General features: G+C 46.1%; 1 protein-coding gene across 1 annotated transcript in view; it reads right to left on the bottom strand.

Annotated features, from left to right (window-relative positions):
• Positions 1–7,251: 7,251 nt before the first annotated feature.
• The window catches only part of syt9b (synaptotagmin IXb), a 79,188-nt gene continuing 61,721 nt past the window's right edge, over positions 7,252–24,718 (bottom strand). The window contains exons 4-7 of the mRNA XM_069922965.1: positions 18,134–18,254; positions 12,313–12,484; positions 9,809–9,964; positions 7,252–7,309 (exon numbers count right to left, since the gene is read on the bottom strand). Coding sequence (XP_069779066.1) covers positions 7,252–7,309; positions 9,809–9,964; positions 12,313–12,484; positions 18,134–18,254 — 507 coding nt within the window. The remainder of the gene's footprint in view (positions 7,310–9,808; positions 9,965–12,312; positions 12,485–18,133; positions 18,255–24,718) is intronic.

Genomic DNA, 24,718 nt, shown 5'->3' with positions numbered 1-24,718 from the left:
TCTGGAGCCCCCGGGGAAAACCCATGCAGTCACAGGGAGAATGTACAAATTCCTTACTGACAGCTTGGGATTTGAACTCCAATTCCAATAGCTGGCGCTGTAACAGCATTGTGCTAACCGCTACGCCAACCATGTCATCCCTAGGACATCCCTGGATTGGAGTACATATCTTAGGAAGCAAGGTTGACCAAGATACAGCTTCTCCCTTTGGTGTGACGAAGGATGAGAGATGACTTAATCCAGCTATACAAGATTGCAAGGAGCATCGACAGGGTGGGCAGTTGGCATCTTGTTCCTGGGGCGACAATACCGAATACCAGAGAATATCTGTTTAAAATGAGTCAAGGAATGTTTAGGGGAGATGTCAGGCAAAGGTTTTTTTTTCATAGAGAGTGGTGGGTGCCTGGAATGCCAGGGGTGGTGGTGGAGGCTGGTACAATAGGATAAAGAGAGCCAACATGGGCTGAACCCCTCCCCACCCCCCCACTTTAATACATTACAGGAGGGATGTAAATGCTTTGTAGAGTGCGCAGAGGAGATTTATCAAGATGTTCCCTGCATTGGAGGACGTGTCTTGTTAAACAGGCTCCAATTTCCGGAATTCCCTCATGAGCAATTCCACCTGTCCACATCTCCCTCCTCCTTTCCAATGCCCTTTGCAAGCAACCTCTTTGACCAGGACCTATTTTAACATTTCTCCCTGGAGCGTAGGAGGTGGAGAGGGGATCTCACTGTGGCTTATAATATCCTGAGGGGCAGAGATAAGGTGAAGTAATGATAGTCTGTTTCCTGGCTGTGGAGGGGGGTGGATGGGGGGGTGGAATTAGAGACGAAACCCTAAGACACAAACGCCAGAAGACATCTGTGCAAGGCGAGGGGAAATGTCAGAGGTAAGTACTTTTTACACAGAGAGTGCTGGGTGCCTGGAATGCCTTGCCAGAGGTAATGGTACAATAGGGACATTTAAGAGACTCTCAGACAGGCACATGGGTGGAAGGAAAATTGAGGGTTATGGGTATGAGGAAGGGAAGGGTTAAATTTTTGTGGAGTAGCTTTATATTGATTGGCACAACATTGTGGGCCAAAGGGCCTGAACTGGGCTGCTCTCTGATCTGCAAAGCAGTGTCATCTTGTGAGCAGCCAGAATGATTAATTGGTGCACATTCTATTAAAAATGACCAGACATTATGAAGGCTGAGATGTATGCAAAGCCCTATTGAACTCACTGCACTTGAACCTTATAAGCCTACAACATATTCATGCCATCTGTGTTGGATTCAACCCTAAGCTCTTTGAGCTTGCAAACTCCCTTGGAAATCTCGGCATCCCACTGTTAATCATTTTGGTCCACAGTCCTTATCATTAATGAATTAATCAGGATTAGAAATTTTGTTCAATATAGATTCCAACATTTCCCCGACAGGAGCATCAATAATTAGGGACATAGAGAAAGTGAAATCGACTGGAGGGGAGGAGAATTTTTACTAAATATCACCAATCATTATGACCTGGAAAACCTAGCGTGAAAAATTGGCTGAGGCAGTTTTATTCAGAGGTGTGTTTGGGTAAATCTTTGGACAAGCAACATTTTCAGAGATCAGGGGAAAGAGCAGGGATATCTTCCAAGTGTTCTGGGTGCATATTAAGTTCAAGTTTATTGTCATGTGCTGAAAATGCAGTGATAGTGGTTGTTTCACAAGCCAACCAGTTAGATATCTCATACACAGTACAAGTAAGACACAGGACAGAAGTGCTGAGTTGGAACCATTGCACCATGGAACATCACAACCCAGAAAACAGGCCCTTTAGCTCTTCTAGTCTGTGCTGAACTATTATTCTGCCCAGTGGTTAATAACCTTTTTTCTTCACTCATATACCACCTTAAGTAATCCCTCAGTAACAACGGAGCACCTATGTGAGTATGTGAGTAGAGAAAAAAAGGTCGAGGACCATTGGCCTCATCCCAGGGATCTGCACCATTCCACATCCCTCCTTACCCCTACCATCCATGCACCTGCCCAACTGTTTCTTCAATGTTATAGAACATAGCTATGGAGAGAGATGAGTTGCTGCAGAGAAAAGGCAACATAATTTTACAATTTCGGGGTTCATTCAGGAGTCCAATAACTGTCCTCCAATCAGGGGGCACGCAATCTCACTCTCGTGAATCTTCTTCCTGACAGGAGGGGAATGCAGAGAGTGTGGCTGGGGTGGGGTGAGTCTTTGAATAGTTTGGCTGCTTTTGAAAGGTAGCAGGAGTTACAGATGGAGTAGATGGAAGGGAGGGAGTGTCAGTGATGGTCTGAGCCATGTTCATAACCCTCTGTTGTTTAGCTGGCCAGATGAGCATTTACTGGCCATCCAGCCTACTGGCATCACCTTGAACTCATCCATCAACCTTAGTCTCCATTAAATCTTTATTCCAGTGAAGAATATCCTAATGCCCCTGCCTCGATCCACAAATATCATCCCTTGAATTAATCTCTTTATGTTTGGTAGCATATCTACAGCCCATAAAGCTATGAAGGTTCAAACAATGATGAGTGGTCTGCTCAGGGTGGGAGGTGGTGATTGTTCCAATCAGAGGAAAGAGCAAGGAATTGTGGTCACAGGCATACCATAAAAGGTAGGAGCATTAAGAATAACACAAGGACTCTTGGGTTGGAATCTACAATGAACAAAGGAGGAAGATTCCAACAGGGCCTTTAAAAGAAAATTGGTGGACACAAACATGCAAACTTGTGGTGAATGTACAGGATTGCAATGAGAGGGTTACTGTGGTGAGAGCCAGTATGTGCTACCGCAGGGCCCAACCGTCCAGTCTGGCAGCTGTTGGCTCCGTCCAGGCCTTGAATGGTCTGTGAACTGAGCCGACGGTGGTTTTATTTAAAATTCCCATGTCCATGGGGGACTGAGCCCAAGATGGCGGCAGAGGCCATGAGGGATTGCAGACTCCAGGGGAGCGGAGACTGGTTCAGGGCACCAGAAAATGGGAAGACCACCTCCCCATCTGAGAAGAGAAGCAGAGAAGATGACCCAGGGGATGGTGACCACGGCAGCAGACCAGTGAGGGTCTCTGCAGCTGACAGACCCATACAGGTGGGCTGCTGGCGACTCGACGTGAGGAACTTATGGAGGCTGTGAGCTGCTGGAGATTGTGATCAAGGGACTTACTCCAAACTGCGGACTGTTGGAGACTGGCTCAAAACTGGCTGAAGGGGGTACAGGGTATCGGAACCGAGATGTGAGAGGGTGCCAAGGGTGCTGAAGGCTTCCTGATTGTGTCGGAGGTTGGGATCTGGAACCCGGGTGGTTGATGGTTTGGACTGGACTCTGTGTGGCTGCTGGAGCGCTGGAGGCGAATCCACAGACACTCGGTGACTCAGGAGAGACTCTTTTGCTTCTCTTTCTCTGTGAGAGGAGCTTCAGGCAATTTCTACCAATGGAGAATCTGTCTGCGCTATGGCAGATTAAAACAATTATGTGCAAATATGACCCTGTTTTCATTACATGACAATAAATTGAATATTAAATCTTGGAGACAGAGGGCTGAATCGCCTGCTGTGCTTTAACCTTTCTGTGCTGGCTTTCTCAACCCATCTTCAACTCCCTTGATCACCATTTCTTTCTGCTTCCAACCCCTACACCACCCCCTCCCAACCCCTCCCCCCACCTCCCCAACTTTAATACATCACAGGAACAATGTAGAAGCTTCAGAGAGGGCGCAGAAGAGATTTAGGTAGATGCTGCCTGGATTGGAGAACGTGTCTTGTTAAATAAGGTTGACAGAGCTGGGGGTGTTTTCTTCAGAATGACAAAGGATAAGAGGTTGCTTAATACAGAATTATATGATAATGAGGGGCCTAGTTAGGGTGGACAGCCCGCACCTTTTTCCCTGGGGTGACAATAGCAAATACCAGAAGACATCTGTTGAAGGTCAGTGGAGGAAAGTTTAGGGGAGACGTCAGTTTCTATTTACACTGAGAGTGGTGGTTGTCTGGAATGTATTGCTGGGGGTGGTGGTGGAGGCATTCAAAAGACTCTTAGACATACACAGGGATGTAAGAAAAATGGAGGGTTACGGGTGTGAGGCAGGGGGTGGATTAGATTGTGGTGGAGTCGGTCTACATAGGTCAGTACCACATCATGGGCTGAAGGGCTTGGACTATTCTACAACTTGGCCAGTCACCTCCGCCACCCTCTCTGGTGCATGGAGCTCTGCACTTCAAATCGGAGAAGGGTGCCTTTGGGATCCATCTTCATTCCTGGCTTCTCACATGGAATCACCTACTCCCATCAAACAGGGCGTTCTGTGTCAGTGCCAGCCTCTGCATTCCAACCCATTCAGTCATTCCCCGAAGGCTGAGAATTATTCCTGGGCACCTTCACTGCACTCCCTCTGGAAAATTTTCACGGGGAAAAGGAGAGTGTACAGGGCTGCTGTTTATTTGCATATTTATAGCAAATTAAATTCCCTAACAAGTTGACTGTTGAAAACCAACTGTCCATATGTGAACTTGCTAATATCCCTGAAGAACACAGTGGAATGTGGAACCAATGAGAACAACTTCCAGAGGCGACCTGACAGTAAAAATGTAGGTCTCGGCAAAATCCACCTGGGAGGTCCCGGTGTGTGAAGGGGATGGCTGAGGAATATTCATTCTGAATTAAGATCCATTTGTGTCCTTCCCCATATCATTATACTCCTCATAAAATACAACACACTTCAATAATACACGGGATTTAATCTTCTCAGATAAAACTAATTGCGCTCATTATTTTAATTAATACCTTACAAGATGATGTCTGTCATGTTCTCTGCACTGCATGGACTAGATAACATGGTTGATGTTTAGATGAGGCAAATATCCATTATATTTGTTTAGAGGCCTGCAATTAGACCATTCAATTAAGAACATGGAACAATTAAATGAAATGCAGCATATTTTATGAAATCAAGCTATGGACATTAACGAAGCAGAAAATATTCAATATTACCCATTCTAAACAGTACTTCAAGGCCAAGAGTTCGTGTTAGGCTAAATACAGAGAGAGGTTGTTGTCTGCACGGAATGTCTTTAACGTACCACCTTCAACATCACGTGGGACTGGTTTCAAACAAAATTGACACTGAACCCCATCAGGTGACATGGAATTTGGTCTGAATTAGCATCTCAAAAAGAGGAATAGGTGCCAAAGTGATAATGGGAGGAATGCAGCTGATGGCAAAGAAGGTGGTCGGGGGACGGGCGGTGCTGAGGACACGGAAAAGGCTGCGGAGAGACTCGGATAGATAAGGAGGACGGGCAAAGAGGTGGCAGATGAAATACAATGTTGGAAAGTGCACGGTCATGCATTTGGATAGAAGAAATAGTCAGGCAGATGGAGAGAAAATTCAAAACTCAGGGGTGTAGAAAGGGAACTTGGGAGTTCTCGTGGCAGATCCCCTAAGAGGGGTCCTCCAAGCTGAGTCAGTGGTGAAGAAGGTGAATGCAATGTTGGTGCTCATTTCTGGAGAAATAGGGTACAAGAGCAGGGATGTGTGATGAGACTCTATAGGGTGCTGGTGAGACCTCACTTGGAGTATGGGGTACAGTTTTTCAGAGTTCAGATTTATTGTCAGACTGCATACATGACATCACATACAACCCTGAGATTCTTTTTCTGCAGGCCAGGCAGAATTATCACTAATTGGTAGTGCAAAAAAAAAACCCGTACACTGCGTAAACAAATAAAGAACTGTAAACCAAAAATGAATGCAAACAAGCTGACTGTGCAATACAGAGAGAATAAAAATATCAATAAAATGCACAAAAGAGTCCTTAAATAAATCCCTGATTGAATTTGTTGTTGAGGAGTCTGATGGTGAAGGGGTAGCAGTTGTTCCTAAACCTGGTAGGGTGAGTCTTGAGACATCTGTATTTGGGCATCTTATTTGAGAAATGCATTCTGGAATTTCAAAGGGTTCAGAGAAAATTTACTGGAATGACACCAGGAATGAAAGGGGAATGTTTGTCGGCTCTTGGACTATACTCGTTTGAATACAGAAGGATGTGGGGGGGATCTCATAGAGAGATTTTGAATGCTGAAAGGCCTAGACAGGGGAGTCTTGGGCAAGAAGGCACAACTTTACGATAAAAGAGAGTCATTTAAAAACAGAGATGCAGAGAAATCTTTTTAGCCAGAAGGTCATGAGTCTGTGAAAACAAGATGGTTGGGTGTACATAAGGCAGAGAGTAACTGATATTTGATTAGTCAGGGCATCAAGGGTTATGGGGAGTGGATCTGAGTGGGAGGACAGAATTTGATTCCAGAGCTCAGGCCTTTGGCAGCTGGAAGTATGGCAAAGCAAGATTCTGTCCTACAGGACAGAAACTCAGCAGATCACACGGCATCCACAGAAAGGAAGAGGCAGTCAACGTTTCGGGCCTGAGCCCTACTTCAGGATGGAGATCAAGAACCTGGTTGGGTGGTGCCTGAACAACAATCTCAATGGCACAAAGACGAAAAGGCTGATTGTTGATTTTAGGAAGGAGAGGCCAAAGAACTTTGCACCCATCCGCGTTGATGGGATGGAGGTGGAGAGAGAACCTTTGAGTTCCTAGGAGACAAGATTTCAGGAGATTTCTCCTGGAGCCAGCTCATCGAGGCAACTGTGAAGAAAGCACCCCAGTACCTCTACTTCCTGAGCAGTCAGAGGAGATTGGGCACATCGTCGAATACTCGATCAAACCTCTACAGGTGCACTGTGGAAGGAATACTGAGTGGTTGCATCACAGCCTGGTTTAGCAATACAAGTGCCCTGGGATGCAGAAGACTGTGGAAGGTAGCATACCTCACCAAGGCCATAATGGGGTCCAGCCTCCCATCCATCCCAGATATCCATGAGAGGTGCTGCCTCAAGAAGCCAACACCTTAAAGGATCCCCATCACCCTGGGCACCTCTCTCACTGCTCCCCTTGATGCACTAATCAGGGATTGGACCAACACCATGAAAGGACTGTCTGCAGCCACTTTTTACATGAGGAATATTTACTATCTCTCATGTATTTATTGTCTCTTTTAATTAAATTCAATTATTTTTCTTTTATAGTTTCCAAGTACCTGCTCATCTGCAGCAAGTACAAATTTCAGTACATTGTACAATGTGTATAAAATAAACTCATAATCATTACCTGTACAAAACATTGGTGAGACTTCACTTGGAGCATTGTGTGCAGTTCCAGCTCCCCAGCTGTGGGAAAGATATCATTAAGCTGGAAAGATGTACAAAAGATGAGGATATTTCTGGGTCAGGGAGGCTTGAATTCTATGGAGAAGCACGGAAGGCTGGAACTATTCATCCTGGAGGCTTGATGGCTGAAGGGGAACCTTATGGACATTTGTAAAATCAAGAGAGGCAGAGATGAGATGAGAAATAGATTTTTCCCCCAAGGTAGGGCATGTGGGGAAAGTTTTAAATGGCATCTGAGGGGTGGCTTCCTCACCACAGAGAGTAGTGGCTGTGTGCAGAGCTGCCAGAGCAGGTGGAAGAGGTGGGACAGCCATGATCTCGTTGAATGGCGGAGCAGGCTCGAAGGGTCGAATGACCTACTCCTGCTCCTATCTTCTATGTTTCTATGTTTCTATAATGCCTCGACATTTAGGAAAGGTTCAGAGGGATATGGGCCAAATGCAGGTAAATGGGACTGCCTTGGGTCGGCATGGACGAGTTGGGCCAAATAGTCTGCATCATGCTGTGGAACTCTACAACTTGTGTTTATGGAAGAACCAATTGGAATTGTGAGTTGGTTCCATCACCAATTACTGCATTAAGTGGCTGTGAAATGGGAGTGGGACAGGTGGGGTAAAGAAACTGATGAGAAAATCCTCCAGCCTCTTCAAGTGAAGGCAGACAGTAGAACATTGCACCAAATATTAACGATCAATGCACAGTATTATGTTCAGTTCTGGGAACTAGAGTACAGGCAGAGGAGAGGACAGAGAGGAGGTTCACTACAATGGTCACAGAGATGAGGGACTCAGGTAAGTTAGATCTCCTCGAATAGTTAATTTAGGCAGACAGAACAGGCCCTTTCGGCCCACAGACCCATGCTACCCAATTACACCTGATTAATCCACACCTATGGTACGTTTTGAAGGGTGGGAGGAAACCGGAGCACCCAGAGGAAACCCACGCAGACATGGGGAGAGCATAAAAACTCCTTACAGATAGTGCTGGATTCCAACCCTGGTCCGATCCCTGGCACTGTAACAGCGTGGTGCTAACCACTAAGCTAACTGCGCCACCCCGGCAGGGGTTGTTATCCCCAGATAAAGGTAGGTTTGAAGTATTTACTAAATGTGTTCCGAATTCTTGGAAGATTTTGAATTGCATTGTGCCTCATTTGGTCCAGATCTTTCAAAACACCTCCTAACTCATTGGAGTTTAAAAAAAATGAGGTGGGTGGGGGGGGGGGGGGGCTCCTCATTGAAACCTACCAAATTCTGAAAGGCCTGGGTAGAGTGGACGGGGAGAGGATGTTTCCTGTGGTGGGGGAGTCTTAGACCAGAGGGCGCTGCCTAAGGATACAAAAACATCTCTTTAGAATAGAGATGAGGAGGATTTTTTTAAAAATTCAGAACGTGGTGAATCTGTGGAATTCATTGCCATGGACAGCTGTAGAGGATGTCATTGGGGATATTTAACACGTATGTTCTTGATCAAAATGGGTTACAGGGAGAAGGCAGGAGAAAAGGAGACTAAATCAGCAGGGGTGGAATTGAAGGGCTGAATGTCCAATTCCACTCCTATACCCTAACCATACATCTCACCAAACACCTTTTCAATATTGTGCTCATTTTAAATTGAAGTTCGCTTATTATCATCTGACTGTACACGTACAGCCAGATGGAACGACATTTCTCCAGTCCTCAGTGCATGTGAGCACCACACCCACACACACACCCACACCCCCACACCCCCACACACACACACCCACACCCACACCCCCACACACACACACACCCACACCCACCCACCCACACCCACCCACCCACACCCACACCCCCACACACACACCCACACCCACCCACCCACACCCACACCCACCCACCCACACCCACACACACACCCACACCCACCCACACACCCACCGACACCCACACCCATACCCACCCACCCACACACCACATAATAATCACAAATATATAAAAACATATTTTAAAAATTATCTTTATAAGTATGTAGGAAAGATTTACTCAGATTCGGGTTACCATTCATCAATCTCATCCCCGTGGGTAAAAGTAAACACGAAAGTCTGCAGACACTGTGGGTGAAGTAAAAAACACAATGCTGGAGAAACTCAACAGGTCAAGCAGTGTCTTGATGAAGGGCTCATGCCTGAAACATTGGTTCTGTATCTCTGCCTTTGCTGTATAAAGGACACTGTTTGACTTGCTGAGTTTTCCCTGTGGGAAGAAGCTATTTCTCAGCCTGGCAGTCTTGATTTTGATGCTACTTTACTTGTTTCCTGGTGGTAGTGGGTGCTGGATGGAAAGGGCCCTCTATAATTCTTTGTGCTCCATTTGAGCAACGGTCCCAGTGAGTGTCCGCAGTAGAGGAAAGGGAGAACAAGTGATCTTCTCGGTGGTTTTAATGACCCTCTGCATTGATGCTTTGTAACTACTGTATGAGACACAGGTTTCCCAAAGAGAGTGGTTTGATTGACCTCTCTGGTACTCTCCCCTCCCAGTCAAGGGCTCCCCACAACCACCTGCCCCGCCCCTCAGTACAGTGCATGCACAGACCTACAGTTCTTTCTCTCACCCTGCCACACAGCTCAAAGTCCTTACCTCTGTTAGCTGATGCCAATGAGCTACCGGCTTGCGGGGGTAGCTGAGCATTTCACTCCAGTGCTCCCGTCCCAGTCTCTCGGCATCATTCCCCACGCGGCACACGCCGATGACCTCATTGTGACCTACGCTGTGAAAAATTTGCCATGATAATTTTCCTTAAAGAGCCCAGATGGGAATCGTGTCTCGAGACAAACAGACGAGAAAGGTTGAAGAAACACAAGAATTGCTGGCGCTGGAATTGAGGGAAGGACTCAGGGAAGCCAAGCAGCATTCACGGGGAGAGATGGTCAGTTAACGTTTCGGGTTGGGACTCCTTAAGGAAAACTTCTAATTTCAATCTCAAGTTTAGATCAGCAATTGCTTTTCACTTCTGGAAGCAGATAGATTTAAGGAAGGGGCACGGGGCACGTTCAGGCAAATCAGTTAGATTAGTGGGCCAACACGGTTGGCATAGTGGTTAGTGCAGTGCCAGCGATCGGGACCAGGGTTCGATTTCCAAACTGCCTGTACATTCTCCCCTTATCCACGTAAGTTTTCCCCAGTGGCTCGGGTTTCCTCCCACCTTTCAAAACGTATCGGGCGCGTCAGTTAATTGGGCGGCACAGGCTTGTGGGCCAAAATGGCCTGTTATCGTGCTGTATGTCTACATTTAAAAAAATTAAGTTTGCTGGTAGACACAGATATGATGGGCTTGCTTCTGTGTTCTTCACAGTACAAGAACAGCTTCTTCCCCTCCGCCCTCAGATATCTGAAAGGACAATGAACCATAGACAACACCTCACTTTTGTTCTCTTTTGCACTAATTCTTTTTGAATAATGTTTTTGGAAATATAATCAATAGCAAGAAAATGCTGCTGCAAAACAGCGAATTACACGGCACGTTCATGGCAATAAATTCTGATTCCCATTCTCATTCTACTGTTGTACATTACAGCAGCATCAAAAGTTTCTTCGGCTGCAAGAGGGGTGAATCTGTGGGATTCGTTGCCATGGACGGCTGTGGAGGTCAAGTCATTGGGTAGATTTAAAGCGGAGGTTGGCAGGTTCTTGATTAGTGAGGATGTCAAAGGATATGGGCGGGGGGTGGAAGGCAGGAGAATGGGGTTGAGAGGAAAAATACATCAGCCATGAGACCAATAAAGGAGCAGACGATGGGCCGAATGGTCTTATTCTACTCCTATCTCTCATGGTCTTATGACCATATTGGGCCAGAATTCAAGCTATTGGTGAGCTATTTATCTCCCTATTTCTTGGTGCTTATATGTCCTTGAGAATTAATGAGATTACGCCACAACCCGCTCTTTGATGCAAATGGCTGCTTCTGTGGTGTAACTGGAAACCAGTATGAGGGGACGGAGCCTCAAGATGAGGGGGAGTAGATTTAGGACAGAGATGAAGAGGTGCAATCATTGGGAAAGTTTAAGGGGGAGATTGATAGGTATCTAATTGGTCAGGGTATCAAGGGGTATGGGGAAAAGGCCAGAATTTGGAACCAGATGTGAGAATGGTTTAGCTCAGGGTGGATTTGAGGTGCAGGTTCAATGGGCCAAATAGCCTACTTCTGTTCCTTTATCTTGTGATCTTGTGAACTACTTCTCCCAGAGAGGAGCAAGTCTGCAGAATTCTTTGCCCAAGGAAGCAGTCGTGGCTGTTTCAGTGAATTTATTTAACATACAGATAGATGGATTTTGAATAGCAGGGGAATTAAGGATCAGCTGTGATCCTATCGAGTGGGGGAGCAGACTTGGTTGGCTGTTTCAGTGGTTTTCAACCTTTTTTGTCCCACTCACATCCCACCTTAAGCAGTCCCTTACTAACCACAGAGCACCAATGGTAAGGGATTACATAAGGTTGAGAGCCACTGTCCCATTTCTCATGCAACAATTCTCTGAGTGAAGAGAACCTGTGAATTGGGGGGGCAGGTTTTCCTGCGAGTTGTACAGTGCAGAAACAGGCCCTTCGGCCAATCTCTTCCATGCTAGCCATGTTGCCTCTTTACGCTGATCCCATTTGCCTGCATTGGGCCTGTATCCCTCCACTATCCATAGAACCATAGGACAACACTACAGCACAGAAATAGACCCCTTTGGCCTTGCTGGTCTGTGCTGAACCATTTATTTTTGCCTAGTCTCACTGACCTGCACCCAGTCCATAGCCCTCCCGTTGATATCCCTGTCCAAATTCCTCTCAAGTGTTGAAATTGAGCCCAAAATTGCCTTCCAAAATGTCTTCCTCCACCACCTCCTCTGGCAGCTCATTCCGGATACCTGCTCTCCTTGAGCTGGAAAACCTACCCCTCCGATCCCCTGAAAATTTCTCCCCTTCACCTTTTGTCCTGGCTTTAGGGCACCCCTTGCCACAGAAAGCATTTACCCGAGACATTCTCCTCACAATTTTATGAAGCTCCAGAAGGTCAGGAAGGAGTCGACCCCAAAAAAAGGAATCCTCCCTTTTATTTTTAAGGAGATATCTCACCGGTCGTAATCCATGACGGCTATTAACAAGCTCACTTGGTCGATGTTTTCAGGAGGGACATCAAACACAATGGCTTCATTGTACACGGGGTTCAGGGTGTTCCTCTTCGTCGATGATTTTCTCTTCTTGAGCCTCCTCCCATCGCACATCAGTGAGATCTTCACGTATGGATCTGTGGGAAATCGCAGGATAGTCGAGCTCAGACCATCGCACAAACCGCCCCCACCCCCTCCTCTCCCCTCCAATCATCCGAGCTACATCCCCCCATCACCTTTCTTTGAAAAGCAGCGAACACATGAGAAGTCTCATCCCACATTCTTCACCTCCCACCCCCCCGCCTCTCGACAGGAAGAAGATTCATGAGTGTGAGATCAAGGGGAGTTTCGTTCTCTGTGACCAGACTCCTGAACAAAACTTGTACCAGTAGAATAATGTGGCATTTGTTCTGTTCAAACTGATCTCTCACTGTAACCTCTGCATCATGTTATTATTGCATTACTATATATGTGTTGGCTTTCTGGACTGCTTCCAGCACAAACCATTTCACTGAACCACGCTACATAGATAGAACATTACAGCTACAGCCCTTTGGTCCACGATGTTGTGCTGATCTATGCAAACCTCCTCAATAATCTAATTCTTCCCCAGAGCAGGAATAGCAAATACTAGAGGACATCTGTACCAAGGGAAGTCAGGGGTAAGTTCATTACACAGTGCCTGGAATGCCTTGGCAGGGATGGTGCTGGAGGCTGGAACATTAGGGGCATTTAAGAGTCGCTTGGACAGGCACATGGATGGAAGAAAATTAGAGGGTAACCGGGTAGGAAGGATTTAATATATTTTTTAAGACACAAGGGTCAGCACAACATGGAGAGCTGAAGGGCCTGTACTGTGCTGTAATGTTCCCTATCTCACACCCATAATCCTTTTTTTTTAATATATCAGTCTTTAAGATTCTTTTGAATGTCCCAATTATACCACCCTCCACTACTACTCCAGCAATGCATTCAAGGCACCCATTTCTCCCTGAAACATGACCCTAATGTCCCCCCTACACTTTCCTGCCATTATCATAGCAGAGAGAACATTGTAGTTGACTGCCAGAATTGGGACAGGATTCAGAATCAGAATTCTTCAGAGGTGACTGTTCACCTTATCCCTGCTCCTCATGATTTTCTAAACCTCTGCAGTCTCCCGCGTATGCTCCAGGGAGAAAAGCCCTATCAAATCCGATCTATCCTTTTAACTGAAGCCTTTTAGTCCAAGGGAATCTAGTTCTGCATGGTTAATGCAAAGCAAATTTGATGTTGATTGGAAGAAGTCTGTACGTTCTCTGCATGACCGCGTGGGTTTCATCCGGATGCCCCAGATTCCACCCACGTTCCTAAGATGTAAGGGACAATAGGTTAATTGGTCACATGGGTGTATTTGGGCAGCATGGTCTAGTGGGCCAGAAGGGCCTGTAACCATGCTGTATCTCTAAATTGATTCTATACTTTTAATGTAAGATCCTTGTGAATTTTTTTTGCATCTTTTCCAGAGCGACAACATCCTTCTTATTACTGGGTTATCTGAACGGTATGTAATGTGGGGTGGCTATAAATAAAAATAGTGAGAGAAAAGTCAAAGTGAGGCAGTGTATTTGTTTCATTAATCATTCAGGAATCTGGTGGCAGTGGGGAAGAAGCTGTCCTTGTGCCGTTGAGTGCTTGTCTTCAGGTTCCTGTACCTTTTCTCCAATGGTAGCAGAGTGAAGAGGGCATGGCCTGGGTGGTAGGGTCTTTGACAATAGAGGCTGCTTTTTTAAGACCCCGCTTCGTGTCGATGTCCTCGATGGAGTGAAGTCTGGTGCCTGTGATGTCGCAGGCCAAGTTAACAACCCTCTGGAGTTTTTTTTCTTGTCCTGAGTGTTGGCACCTTCGTACCAGAGAGTGATGAAACCAGACAGAATGCTCTCCACGGTACACCTGTAGAAGTCTTTGAGAATCTTCAGTGACATACCGAATCTCCTCGAGCTGCCGGTGAGCCTTCTTTGTGATTGGATCGACATGGAGGCTCCAGGACAGATCCTCGGAGATGTTGACACCCAGGAATTTGAAGTTCTTGACCCTCTCCACTACTGAGCCTTCAATGAGGACTGGATTGTGTTCCCCTGACTTCTTCCTGAGGTCCACAATCATCTCCTTGGTTTTGCTGATGTTGAGCGCAAGGTTATTGTCATTACATTATTCAACAAGCTGATTTATCTCCCTCCTGTTCGCTTCCTTATTGCTGTTTGTGATTCTGCCGACAACTGTGGTGTCATCGGCAAATTTGTAGATAGGATTGGAATTGTACCTGGCCACACAGTCATGGGTGTAGAGTGAGTAGAGCAGTGGGCTAAGCACACATCCTCGGGGTGTACCTGTGTTGATAGTCAGTAAGGAAGAGATATTGTTTCAAATTCATACTGACTGTGGTCTTCCAATGAGAAAGTCAAGGATCCAGTTGTGGGGGGTGTGTTTGGAGCTTCTTGACCAGCACTAAGGGAATAAAGGTGTTGAAGGCTAAGCTGTAGTCTATGAGGACCAAGCTATAGTCTATGAAGACCAGACATATGTATGAGTTGAAGGGAGAAATGCATGGCAAGTTTTTTTTTTTACACACAGAGAGCAGTGACACCAGGAACGGGAGAAGTGGTGGAAGCAGATACAATCGCTTGTTTAAGAGGCTTCTAGATGGACCCATGAACATCCACAGGATGGAGGGATTGGATCATCTGTGGGCACCAGAGTTTTATTTTAATTTGACATCGTGATTGGCACAAACATTGTGGGCTGAAGGGCTTGTCCCTGTGCCGTCCTCTTCCATGCTCCAGTGGATTCTGTTGCCCTTGTCCTAAATCACATCAAATCCTGCTGTATTAAATAGGGTAGATAATAAACACGGCTGACTTACCATCCTAGTTGTTGAAATAATTATTGATTTTTCATATTTAAATTACATTAAAATTTAAAATATAAATGTAGTGTTATATAGTCAGGATAATGTGAACTATTTTGTAACTGGGTAAGAATACACCCTTCTCACTGTAGTGACTGTAGTGGGGGCAGTTTCCCAACTATATAACACACGGTATAGGGAACAAGTCCGAGCCGCTCACTTACACCCAATTGACTTACAACCGCTGGTACTTTTTGAACGATGGGAGGAAACCAGAGTCCCTGGAGGAAAGCCACACAGACACAGGGAGAACATACAATGGTTTTGAACTCTTTTCTCTGTCACAGGCGCTGCAACAGTGTTCTGCTAACCATGCCATCCCAATGAAGCTAGTCTATTAGAATTAAGCCTCAGACCTACAGTTAAGAGCCAAGTCTGGGATAATGATCCAGCTGAGAAGTTGTTTACAAGCTGGTCAAGATTACAATGCCAAAAAAAAGTGATAGAATTTTCGAAAGGCGTCAAGCTGTCCAAATCTGATGGAAATGAGAAAAAATGGGTTGCCAGGGCTATCATCTCAGCATCTTAAGGTAGACCACTTTGTCCACTCACGCTTGTTTAAATCGGCACTGAGTTGGAGGTATCATTAAAATTATTTTTGATCTCTCTCTGCCCCTTTTCAGCTGAGAGAGAGTCTGAGAGAAGATTATTCACAGAGCTCAAGTGAGAGAGAAAATGCGAGACAACTGTTGAATGGAAATGTGGCTGAGAAGTGATGGTTTGTGTGAGGAGGAGGGGGGGAGAGGGAAAGGGGAGAAGGTGGAGGAAATAAATAAATATTGTTTTGCACAAATGAGAGTCTCAGAGGGGGGAGGAGAGTGAGGGGCTGAAGGAGAGACTGAGAGGAGAGGGGAGAAGGAGAGGGATGGGGAGAAAGAGGAGGGGAATATGGAGAGTAGGGGTTGGGGGAGAGGGAGGGGATGGGAGAGAGGGAGGGGAGAGAGGGAGGGGAGAGAGGGAGGGGAGAGAGGGAGGGGAGAGAGGGAGGGGAGAGAGGGAGGGGAGAGAGGGAGGGGAGAGAGGGAGGGGAGAGAGGGAGGGGAGAGAGGGAGGGGAGAGAGGGAGGGGAGAGAGGGAGGGGAGAGAGGGAGGGGAGAGAGGAGGGGAGAGAGGGAGGGGAGAGAGGGGGAGAGAGGGAGGGGAGAGAGGGAGGGGAGAGAGGGAGGGGGTGGGAGAGAGCGAGGGGGTGGGAGAGAGGGAGGGGGTGGGAGAAGGGGTGTGAAAGAGGGAGAGGGAGGGGGTTAAGGAGAGGGAGGGAGAAGAGAAGGGGAGAAAGCGAGGGAGGGAGAGGGAGAAGGGGAGAAAGAGGGAACAGCTGAGGGTGGAGAGAGGAAGGGGGAACTGATTCAAAGAGAGTGAGAAACAAAGAATAAAAATGTGACTGAGAGAGACAAGGAGAGAGTGAAAAATCTCAGAAAGAGAGGGAGAGAGTGAATGAGTGGGTCTAGCTTTTGTGCTTTATCAGCTGCTTGGCCAATGAACATTCCATTTGCTGGGAATTATTCTGTAATTGCTGCTTCTCAGTGAATCATTTAACCCCGATCTATTTCTGAACATTTGAGTAACCTGTTGACCTTACACCGTTAACCCCTCACCCCTGCGGTTTCTGACTTTTCCAGGCTGTTAGTTAAGCCAGAGACTCCATATTAAAATTCTCATTGTGGCTGGGTGAGGGTGGCCAGATCCTCACGGTTAGGTGGTGAGAGATAAAGACTTGAGGGCTCTGGGGAACCAGAGGAGATGAGGGATGGATGGATCAGTATTGAATGGTGTGTCTCCTCATGCTCACCCTAATGTTAATTAGAGTCATACAGAGTGGAAACAGGCCCTCTGATCCAACTTTCCCATACCACCATTGACAGCCATGCCTTCAGCCACTTGAGGCCTCAAGCTCTGGAATGGCCTCCTTAACCCTCGCTTAAGGATGGTCCCTTAAACCTAAATGTTTGTCCAAGGTTTCTTGCTAACTGTTCTAACATACCCAGGACATCTCAGGTAAAACTCTCCCCACCTTCGAGAACATCTATAGGGAACGCTGCCGTCGGAGAGCAGCAGCAATATCAAGGGTCCGCCCCACCCAGCACATGCTCTGTTCTCGCTGCTTCCATCAAGAAAGAGGAAAAGGAGCCACAAGACGTGCACTACCTGGTTCAGGAACATCTGCTCCCCCTCCACCATCAGACTTTTCAATGACAAACTCAATCAGGGACTCATTTAAGGACTCTTACTATGCAATTATTTATTACTGAATTTTTTTTTCTGGATTTGGACAGTTTATTTGCACTTCTTTATTTGTTTACAATTCTCTCTTTTATATATGTATCTTTTCTTGAGTAGATTTTTTTTGCGCTACTGATAAGTAGTAATTCTGTCTGGCCCATAGGGAAAAGAATCTCAGAGTTGTATGTGATGTCGTGTATGTATTCTGAAAATGCAGTATATCTGAACTTTGTGCTTTAGTGCTGAATTTAAATTTAAATTTTAATGTTTTTCTAAATGTTTTAATTTAATTTTTTTTAAATTTAAATTTAGACATACAGGCCATTTCAGCCCATGGCCCATGCTGCCCAATTTACACCTCTGGTATGTTTTGAACGGTGGGAGGAAATTGGAGCCCCTGGGGGAAACCCACGCAGACACAGGGAGAACGTACAAACTCCTTACAGACAGTGTTGGGTTTGAACCCTGGTTTCGATCACTGGCGCTGTAACAGCATTGTGCTAACCACTACACCAACTGTGATGTCCCTAATGTCGTTTGCTCATCCTCCAGTTGGACACTAGGCACAGTGTGCTCTGTGAAAGACACGTGAATGTCTCCTGCTGGCAATGGTACTTACCAGATGCTCCCGTGATGTCCATGGCCTTGAGGTTCCGTGCTTTGATGACGGTGATGGTGAGTCTTCCAGCAGTGGGGAGATAGCACAATGAGAACATCAGGTCTCCAAGATCCACGTTCTCCTGAAGTGGGAGAAGCAAAGCTGAACATAGCTCTCCTCTGATGGACAATTTGATGTGCAGACCCTGTTATAACTCTCATGGGGGTGGGGGGAGACCTTCATCCTCCTTGAGATCAATGACCTACCTGTGGAACATGGAACATTACAGCACAGTTCGGACCCTTTAGCTCATGATGTTGTAAACCGATTGCACAACAATCCAATCCTTCCTTACCTCACATCCTTAACCCTTTATTATTCTTCCATCCATGTAAAACCTTAGAGCATAGAACATTACAGCACAGAAACAGGCCTCATCAGCCATTCTAGTCTGTGCTGAACCATTTTTTTCCTAGTCCCACTGACCTACAGCCAGTCCATAGCCTCCACACCTTCCCATCCATGTAGCTGTCCAAACTCTTCTTCAATGTTAACATTGAGCCCACATTCACCTCTTCAGCTGGCAGCTTGTTCCATACCCCCATGTGAAGAAATTCCCCCTCATGTTCCCCCTAAACCTTTCCCCTTTCACCCTTAACCCATGTCCTCTGGTTTGTATCTCACCTACCCTCAGTGGAAAAAGCCGACCTACATTTATTCTGTCTACACCTCATTAAATACCTCTATCAAATCTCCCCTCATTTTTCTACACTCCGGGGAATAAGATGCTAAGATGCTAAGATTTTTTTCTCTCTTTATTGCAGAGTCAATCTGTTTACATTTCTTTATTTGTTTGCATGTAAATGTTGAATACAGTTTTTTGCACTACCATTAAGTGGTGATTCTGCCTGGCCTGCAAGAAAAAAGAATCTCAAGGCTGTATGTGATGTCATGTATGTACTCTGACAATAAACCTGAAATCTGAACCTGAAATCTGAATGTCCCTATTATTCCAGCGTTCATCCCCACCCCCGGCCATGCATTCCAGGCACCCACGACCACTCTGAGTTAAAAAAAAAACACTTACCTCTGACATCTCCCCTAAGCGTTCCACCCCTCACCTTAAACAGATGTCCTCTGGTACTTGGGATGCTGCCCCAGCAACAGGAGCTAGCTGTCCACCATATCTACACCTCATCTAGTATCATAGACATCCATGAAGATGATGCCCTTGAACAACACAAAAGTCCCCTTTCGATATTGACTGCCTTTTACATCCTAAGGATGGTGTGTGATCTGCTGAGTCCCTCCAGCACATTTGTGTGGCACACTTGACCCCAGCATCTGCAGACCCAAGACAAGTTTATTGCCATCCGATTGCACAAGTGCAACCGAGCGAAACAGCGTTCTCCGGTCCTCGATGCAAAAAAAAAAAGCAGGACACAACTGGACATCACACACCTACAGGCAAACAATACATATGCAGGACAAGAATTCATGAATACAAATAAATAAATAAATATTGCTTCATGAATGTGGGCAGTTCCTTTGGCCGTCCAGCACTCTCACTGCCCATGGGAAGAAGCTGTTCCTCAGCCTGGTGGTGCTGGCTCTGATCCTCCTGCATCTCTTCCCTGACAGGAGCAGCTGAAAGATGCTGTGTGAGGGATGGAAGGGGTCCTCAATGATTTTGGAAGCCTTCTTCAGACAATGATCCCAGTAGATCACATTGATGGGGGGTGGGGAGAGAGACTCAAGTGATCCTCTCTGCACCTTCCTGACAAGTAAGGAGAAGTTGAGTGTCCAGGATAGGTTACTTGTTAAGCAAACTCCAAGGAACTTGATGCTCTCCACTCTCTCTACACAGAGCTGTCAATGGGTAGTGGAGGCTAATCATTCCTGGCCCTCCTGAAGTCCATGATCTTCTCCTTCGTCTTGACCACGTTGAGACTCAGGTTGTTACGCTCGCACCATTTCACGAGATTTTCCACCTCTTCTCTGTAGCGCGACTCATTGTTGTTACTGGTGTGGCCAATGATTGTTGTGTCATCTGTTGGAGCGGGATCTGGTGATGCAGTCGTGGGTTAGTTGTGTGAACAGGAGCGAGATGAGTACGCAGCCCTGAGGTGTGCCAGTGCTCAGTCTTTCCTGTTTATAACCTTGCTCTAGTATTGTAGCTACACTTCCTTCTATTCCCCACACTGATTTTGTTCTCCTGTACATAACCCAATCTCCTCAACTACTGCAATACCCATCCCTGCACTGTTACCTTGTTATTGGACTACCTGCCATATAAGCCGACTTGCCTGGATAGCATGCAGAACAAAGTTTCTTCCTGAACCTCTTGAGAATGTTCACTCATTCATTCCAACAGGTGCAATTTTATTAACTCTTTCACCCTTTACCTTTGATCACTTCATGAAGCTGCGAACAGAAGGACCAAACACCAGATCAGGCACTAATCAAGAACTTAAATTTTAAAATGTTATTACAACACTGTAGAAGCTGATTCCGGTTACTTAAACCCGGCCACCCAATTACACCCAAATTAACCCGTTTCATCCAGATAGAATCCACACAGGCACAGGGAGAACGTACAAATAAACAGCGCTGGATTTGAACCCTGATCGCTGGCACTGGAATAGTGTCACGCCAACCACGACACTAACCGTGCCTCCCATTAACCTGCTCGGCCTCCACAGCTGCATGCAGCAATGAATTCCACAGATTCTCCGGCTGAGAAAGTATTCCACATCTCTGTTCTAAAGAGACATCCTTTTATTCTGAGGCTGTGGTCTCAGATCCCTTCTCTGTTGGGCCTTTTCAATATTCAGTCAGCTTCAATGAGATTTCCCCCCTCCACCCCCACCATCCTTCTGAACTCTAGCGAGTGCAGGCCCAGAGCCATCAAACGCTCCTCATAGGTTAACCTTCTCATCCCTGGGATCGTTCTCGTAAACCTCCTCTGAACCTTCTCCAACGCCAACACATCCTTCCTTAGTTATAGGCCCAAATCTGCTCGCAGTACTCCAGATGTGGATTGGCCAATGCTTTGTAAAGCGTCAGCATCAGATCTTTGTTTATACCTTCTACTCCTCTCTAAATGAATGCTAACATTCCATTTTCCTTCCTTATCCCAGACTCAACCTGCAGGTCAACCTGCAATAGGCCTCCCAAATCTCTTTGGATCTTTCCTTTCTGGATTTTCTCCTCAGTCAGAAAATAGCCTACTTCTTTATTTCTTCTTCGGAAGTGCATGACCATACACTTCCCTACATTGTATTCCATCTGTCACTTCTTTGCTCGTTCTCCCAACTTGTTCAAGCCCTTCTGCAGACTCTCTCAATGCCACCCACCCTTCTTCCTTCATAAAATGGACCATGACAATTGAATCCTTCCCCTCCCTCTCCAAATTCCTCTGCAGGTCAGGTGAGATGATGCGAGGCAATGCGTCCTTCAGAATTCTCAATCCTCGTTTCAGAGAACAGTGCCTATTCCGTTTAGAAGACCAAGTTGAGGAGGGACTGCTTTACCCAGAGGGCAGTGAATCTATGGAATTCACTGCCCATGGAAGCAGTGGAGACGACCTCTGTAAATATATTTAAGACAAGGTTGGATAGATTTTTACAAAGTAGGAAGAATAAGGGATATGGGGAAAAGGCAGATCGGTGGAGAAAAGCCCATCATCAGATCAGTCCTAATCACATTGAATGGCGGGGCAGGCTCGACGGGCCGGATGGCCGACTCCTGTTCTTATGTTCCCTGACTACACAATCCCCTGTCATCACTTCTCTTCTCTCCTCCTCCCTCCCTGAACCTTGGTGCCACAGAAGGAGCCCTCATCCCTCCTACAGCACCCGCCCCCTCCCCAACTCTCACCCCTGCAGGGAGTGAGAATCTCTGACCTGTTGGATGAGATCGAGGGCGGAGGCTCCTCTGGTACGAGCTCTCGGATTCCCCGACCCACCTCACCAGCAGTCTTGTCCCTGAGCACAAACTGAATTTGAAGCAATGACTACCTCCTGAAACACTGTTTGGGTAACAGAAATCTGTAGACGCTGTGATTGCAGCAAAGACTGTCAAGTGTTTGACAGACCTCGTCACCTTGAGGAAGGGCTCGAGCCCGAAATGCCAGTTATACATCTTTACCTCATATGGACGCTCCGAGATCTGCTGAGTTCCTCCAGCAGCTCTGTGCTTTTACTGCGTAACTCACCCCCTCCCTGATGCTACCAACCTCTCTGAGCTACCAACATCTGCTGCAGATGTGGACACCTGGAGCCACAGCAAGGTTCACCAATTCCCACATCATGCAGCCTCAGCACATCAGCTGAGCTTGCATCCCTACTTTATTTAATTAATTTCAGGCATTTCGGCCCATGAGCCCCTGCTGCCCAATTTACACCCAATTGACCTACAACCCTCAGTATGTCTCGAGTGGTGGGAGAAAACAGGAGCCCCCAGAGAAAACCCATGCAGACGGGGGAGAATGTACAAACTCCTTATGGACAATGTGGGATTTAAACCCCGGTACCGATCATTGGAGCTGTAACAGGGTTGCGTGAACTGTACACCAACCGTAGTGCCACTTATTTATCTGCTGTGTTTTAAGTAACCTCAGAATCGGAATTTATTGTCATGAACATGTCACATAATTTGTTTTGGTGCAGCGTCACATTGTAGATAATGCTATAGATTACATTTCAAATGTAAATAAATAGTGCAAGTAGAGAAAGTGAGGTCATGTCTGTGGTTCATTGTCCATTCAGAAATCTGGTGGCCGAGGGGAAGAAGTTGTCCTTGAGCTGCTGGGTGTGCTCATTTAGTCTCTTGACAATTAGTGCAGTACAACTCCAATTATCCGAAGTGGTAGGGTCTGGGCCTACGTGGGATAAACGGGTTTTCAGAGAAGTGGTCATTTTTTTTAAAAAGCAGCCCTGTAGCAACAGCAAATCACTTGTAACAGTGTTTAAACCAATGGTTCCCAACCTTTTTCTTTCCACTCACATACCTCTTTAAGTATTCCCTATGCCATTGGTGCTCTGTGATTATTAAGGGATTGCTTAAAGTGGTATGTGAGTGGGAAGAAAAGGTTTGAAAACCACTGTTTTAATCGTCCCTCATTGACTCGTTATGTGCATGGTTTCAGAACTCCAAAGGAAATGGGCCAATGACAATTTTTCCCAAGAAAAACAGTTTAGTAACAATTGGGTCTAAAGCAGTGATTCTCAACCTTCTCTTCCCACTCACATCCCACCTTAAGCAATCCCTTACTAATCTCAGAGCACCGATGGCATAGGGATTACTTAAAGTGGGATGTGAGTGGAAAGAAAAAGGTGGAGAACCATTGCTTTAAACAACAACAAACAACAAAGGAAGGCTTTTTGAGCATTAAAATAATGTTTAATTCTCACCAAAAAGATGCTGGCTGCCTGCTGATCACTGATACCTCCCCACTGAGGCTCTGCTCCTGCCAGCTGCCACCGGCAGCCCAACATCTGCGCTTCTGCCAGCAGCCCAACATCCCCGTAGCCGCCAGCAGCCTGACGGCCCCAGTCAATTCGGCTCCAAAAAGATTTCGGAAAAATTGGGATTTCTGATTTGTTTTGGATATGCCATTAATCCGAAATGCTTTAAATTTTTCAGATAAGTGAAGATTTTGGAGAATCCGATTTTGGATAATTAGAGTTGTACTTTATGTCTAAGTGGTTTAAAGAAGGGTTAGGAGTTCTCTATGGTCACCGAAGCCTCTCGAGCCAAAGTCTCTAAGTCCCACTCTTACTCGGACCACTCTGCTACTGGCTACCCTCCCTGAGCTTCCCTTCCTCCAGCGAGATTAGTTTCTGTTCCACATTCCAGCATTGACAGCCTCTTATGCATCTTCAGAATGCTAGCACTTTTTGATGTTACTAATCTAAATCTGCAGAGTTTAATTCTTTTAAAATTTAGACATACAGCATGGTAACAGGCCCTTCCACGCTGCCCAAATACACCCATGTGACCCATTAACCTTCCAACCCCATACGTCTTTGGAACGTGGGATGAAACCGGAGAACCTGGAGGAAACCGGTGTGGACGTATGGTAGAATGTACAAACTCCTGACAGAAAGTGGGTCGCTGGCACTGTGTAATAGTGTTGCACTAACCTTGCCGTCCAAAATTTTGTTTGTGTTTTTGCGAAAAAAAACTATCAAACTTTCTTAGGGTGAAAATAGAAAATTGTTTGGGAATTGTGAAGAAGATTGCACTCAACGTTCTTTCTCATGGAAGTAACTGGTAATGGCCACTTCCAAATTATTGATTTGAATAGGGAATTTTAGCATCAGTACTCTCCATTCTCCTGCCTGTAAAACAATACAGACTTGGTATTTGGTGGTGATTTAGTTCTTCAATCGATGATAAGCATCAAACATCCAGGATCTCCATGGTTCTATCTTGGACTGATGTGGCCTCCAGCTGTCCACCCAGCTCTGAAATTCTCCTACTTTTCTTTTTCTTTAAGTGCCTCCTTGAAACATTTGTCTTTGGCCACGGTTTTGGTTGTGTGTCATAGCATTGCAGTGCATGCCTTGGTGACAAATTCTGACTTAATCGCTGCTGTTAAAA

The sequence above is a fragment of the Narcine bancroftii genome, chromosome 1 (assembly GCF_036971445.1).
Source record: "Narcine bancroftii isolate sNarBan1 chromosome 1, sNarBan1.hap1, whole genome shotgun sequence".
Classification (NCBI taxonomy): Eukaryota; Metazoa; Chordata; class Chondrichthyes; order Torpediniformes; family Narcinidae; genus Narcine; species Narcine bancroftii.
Note: the sequence above shows the minus strand (reverse complement) of the source record. Positions and strands in the feature narration are given on the sequence as shown.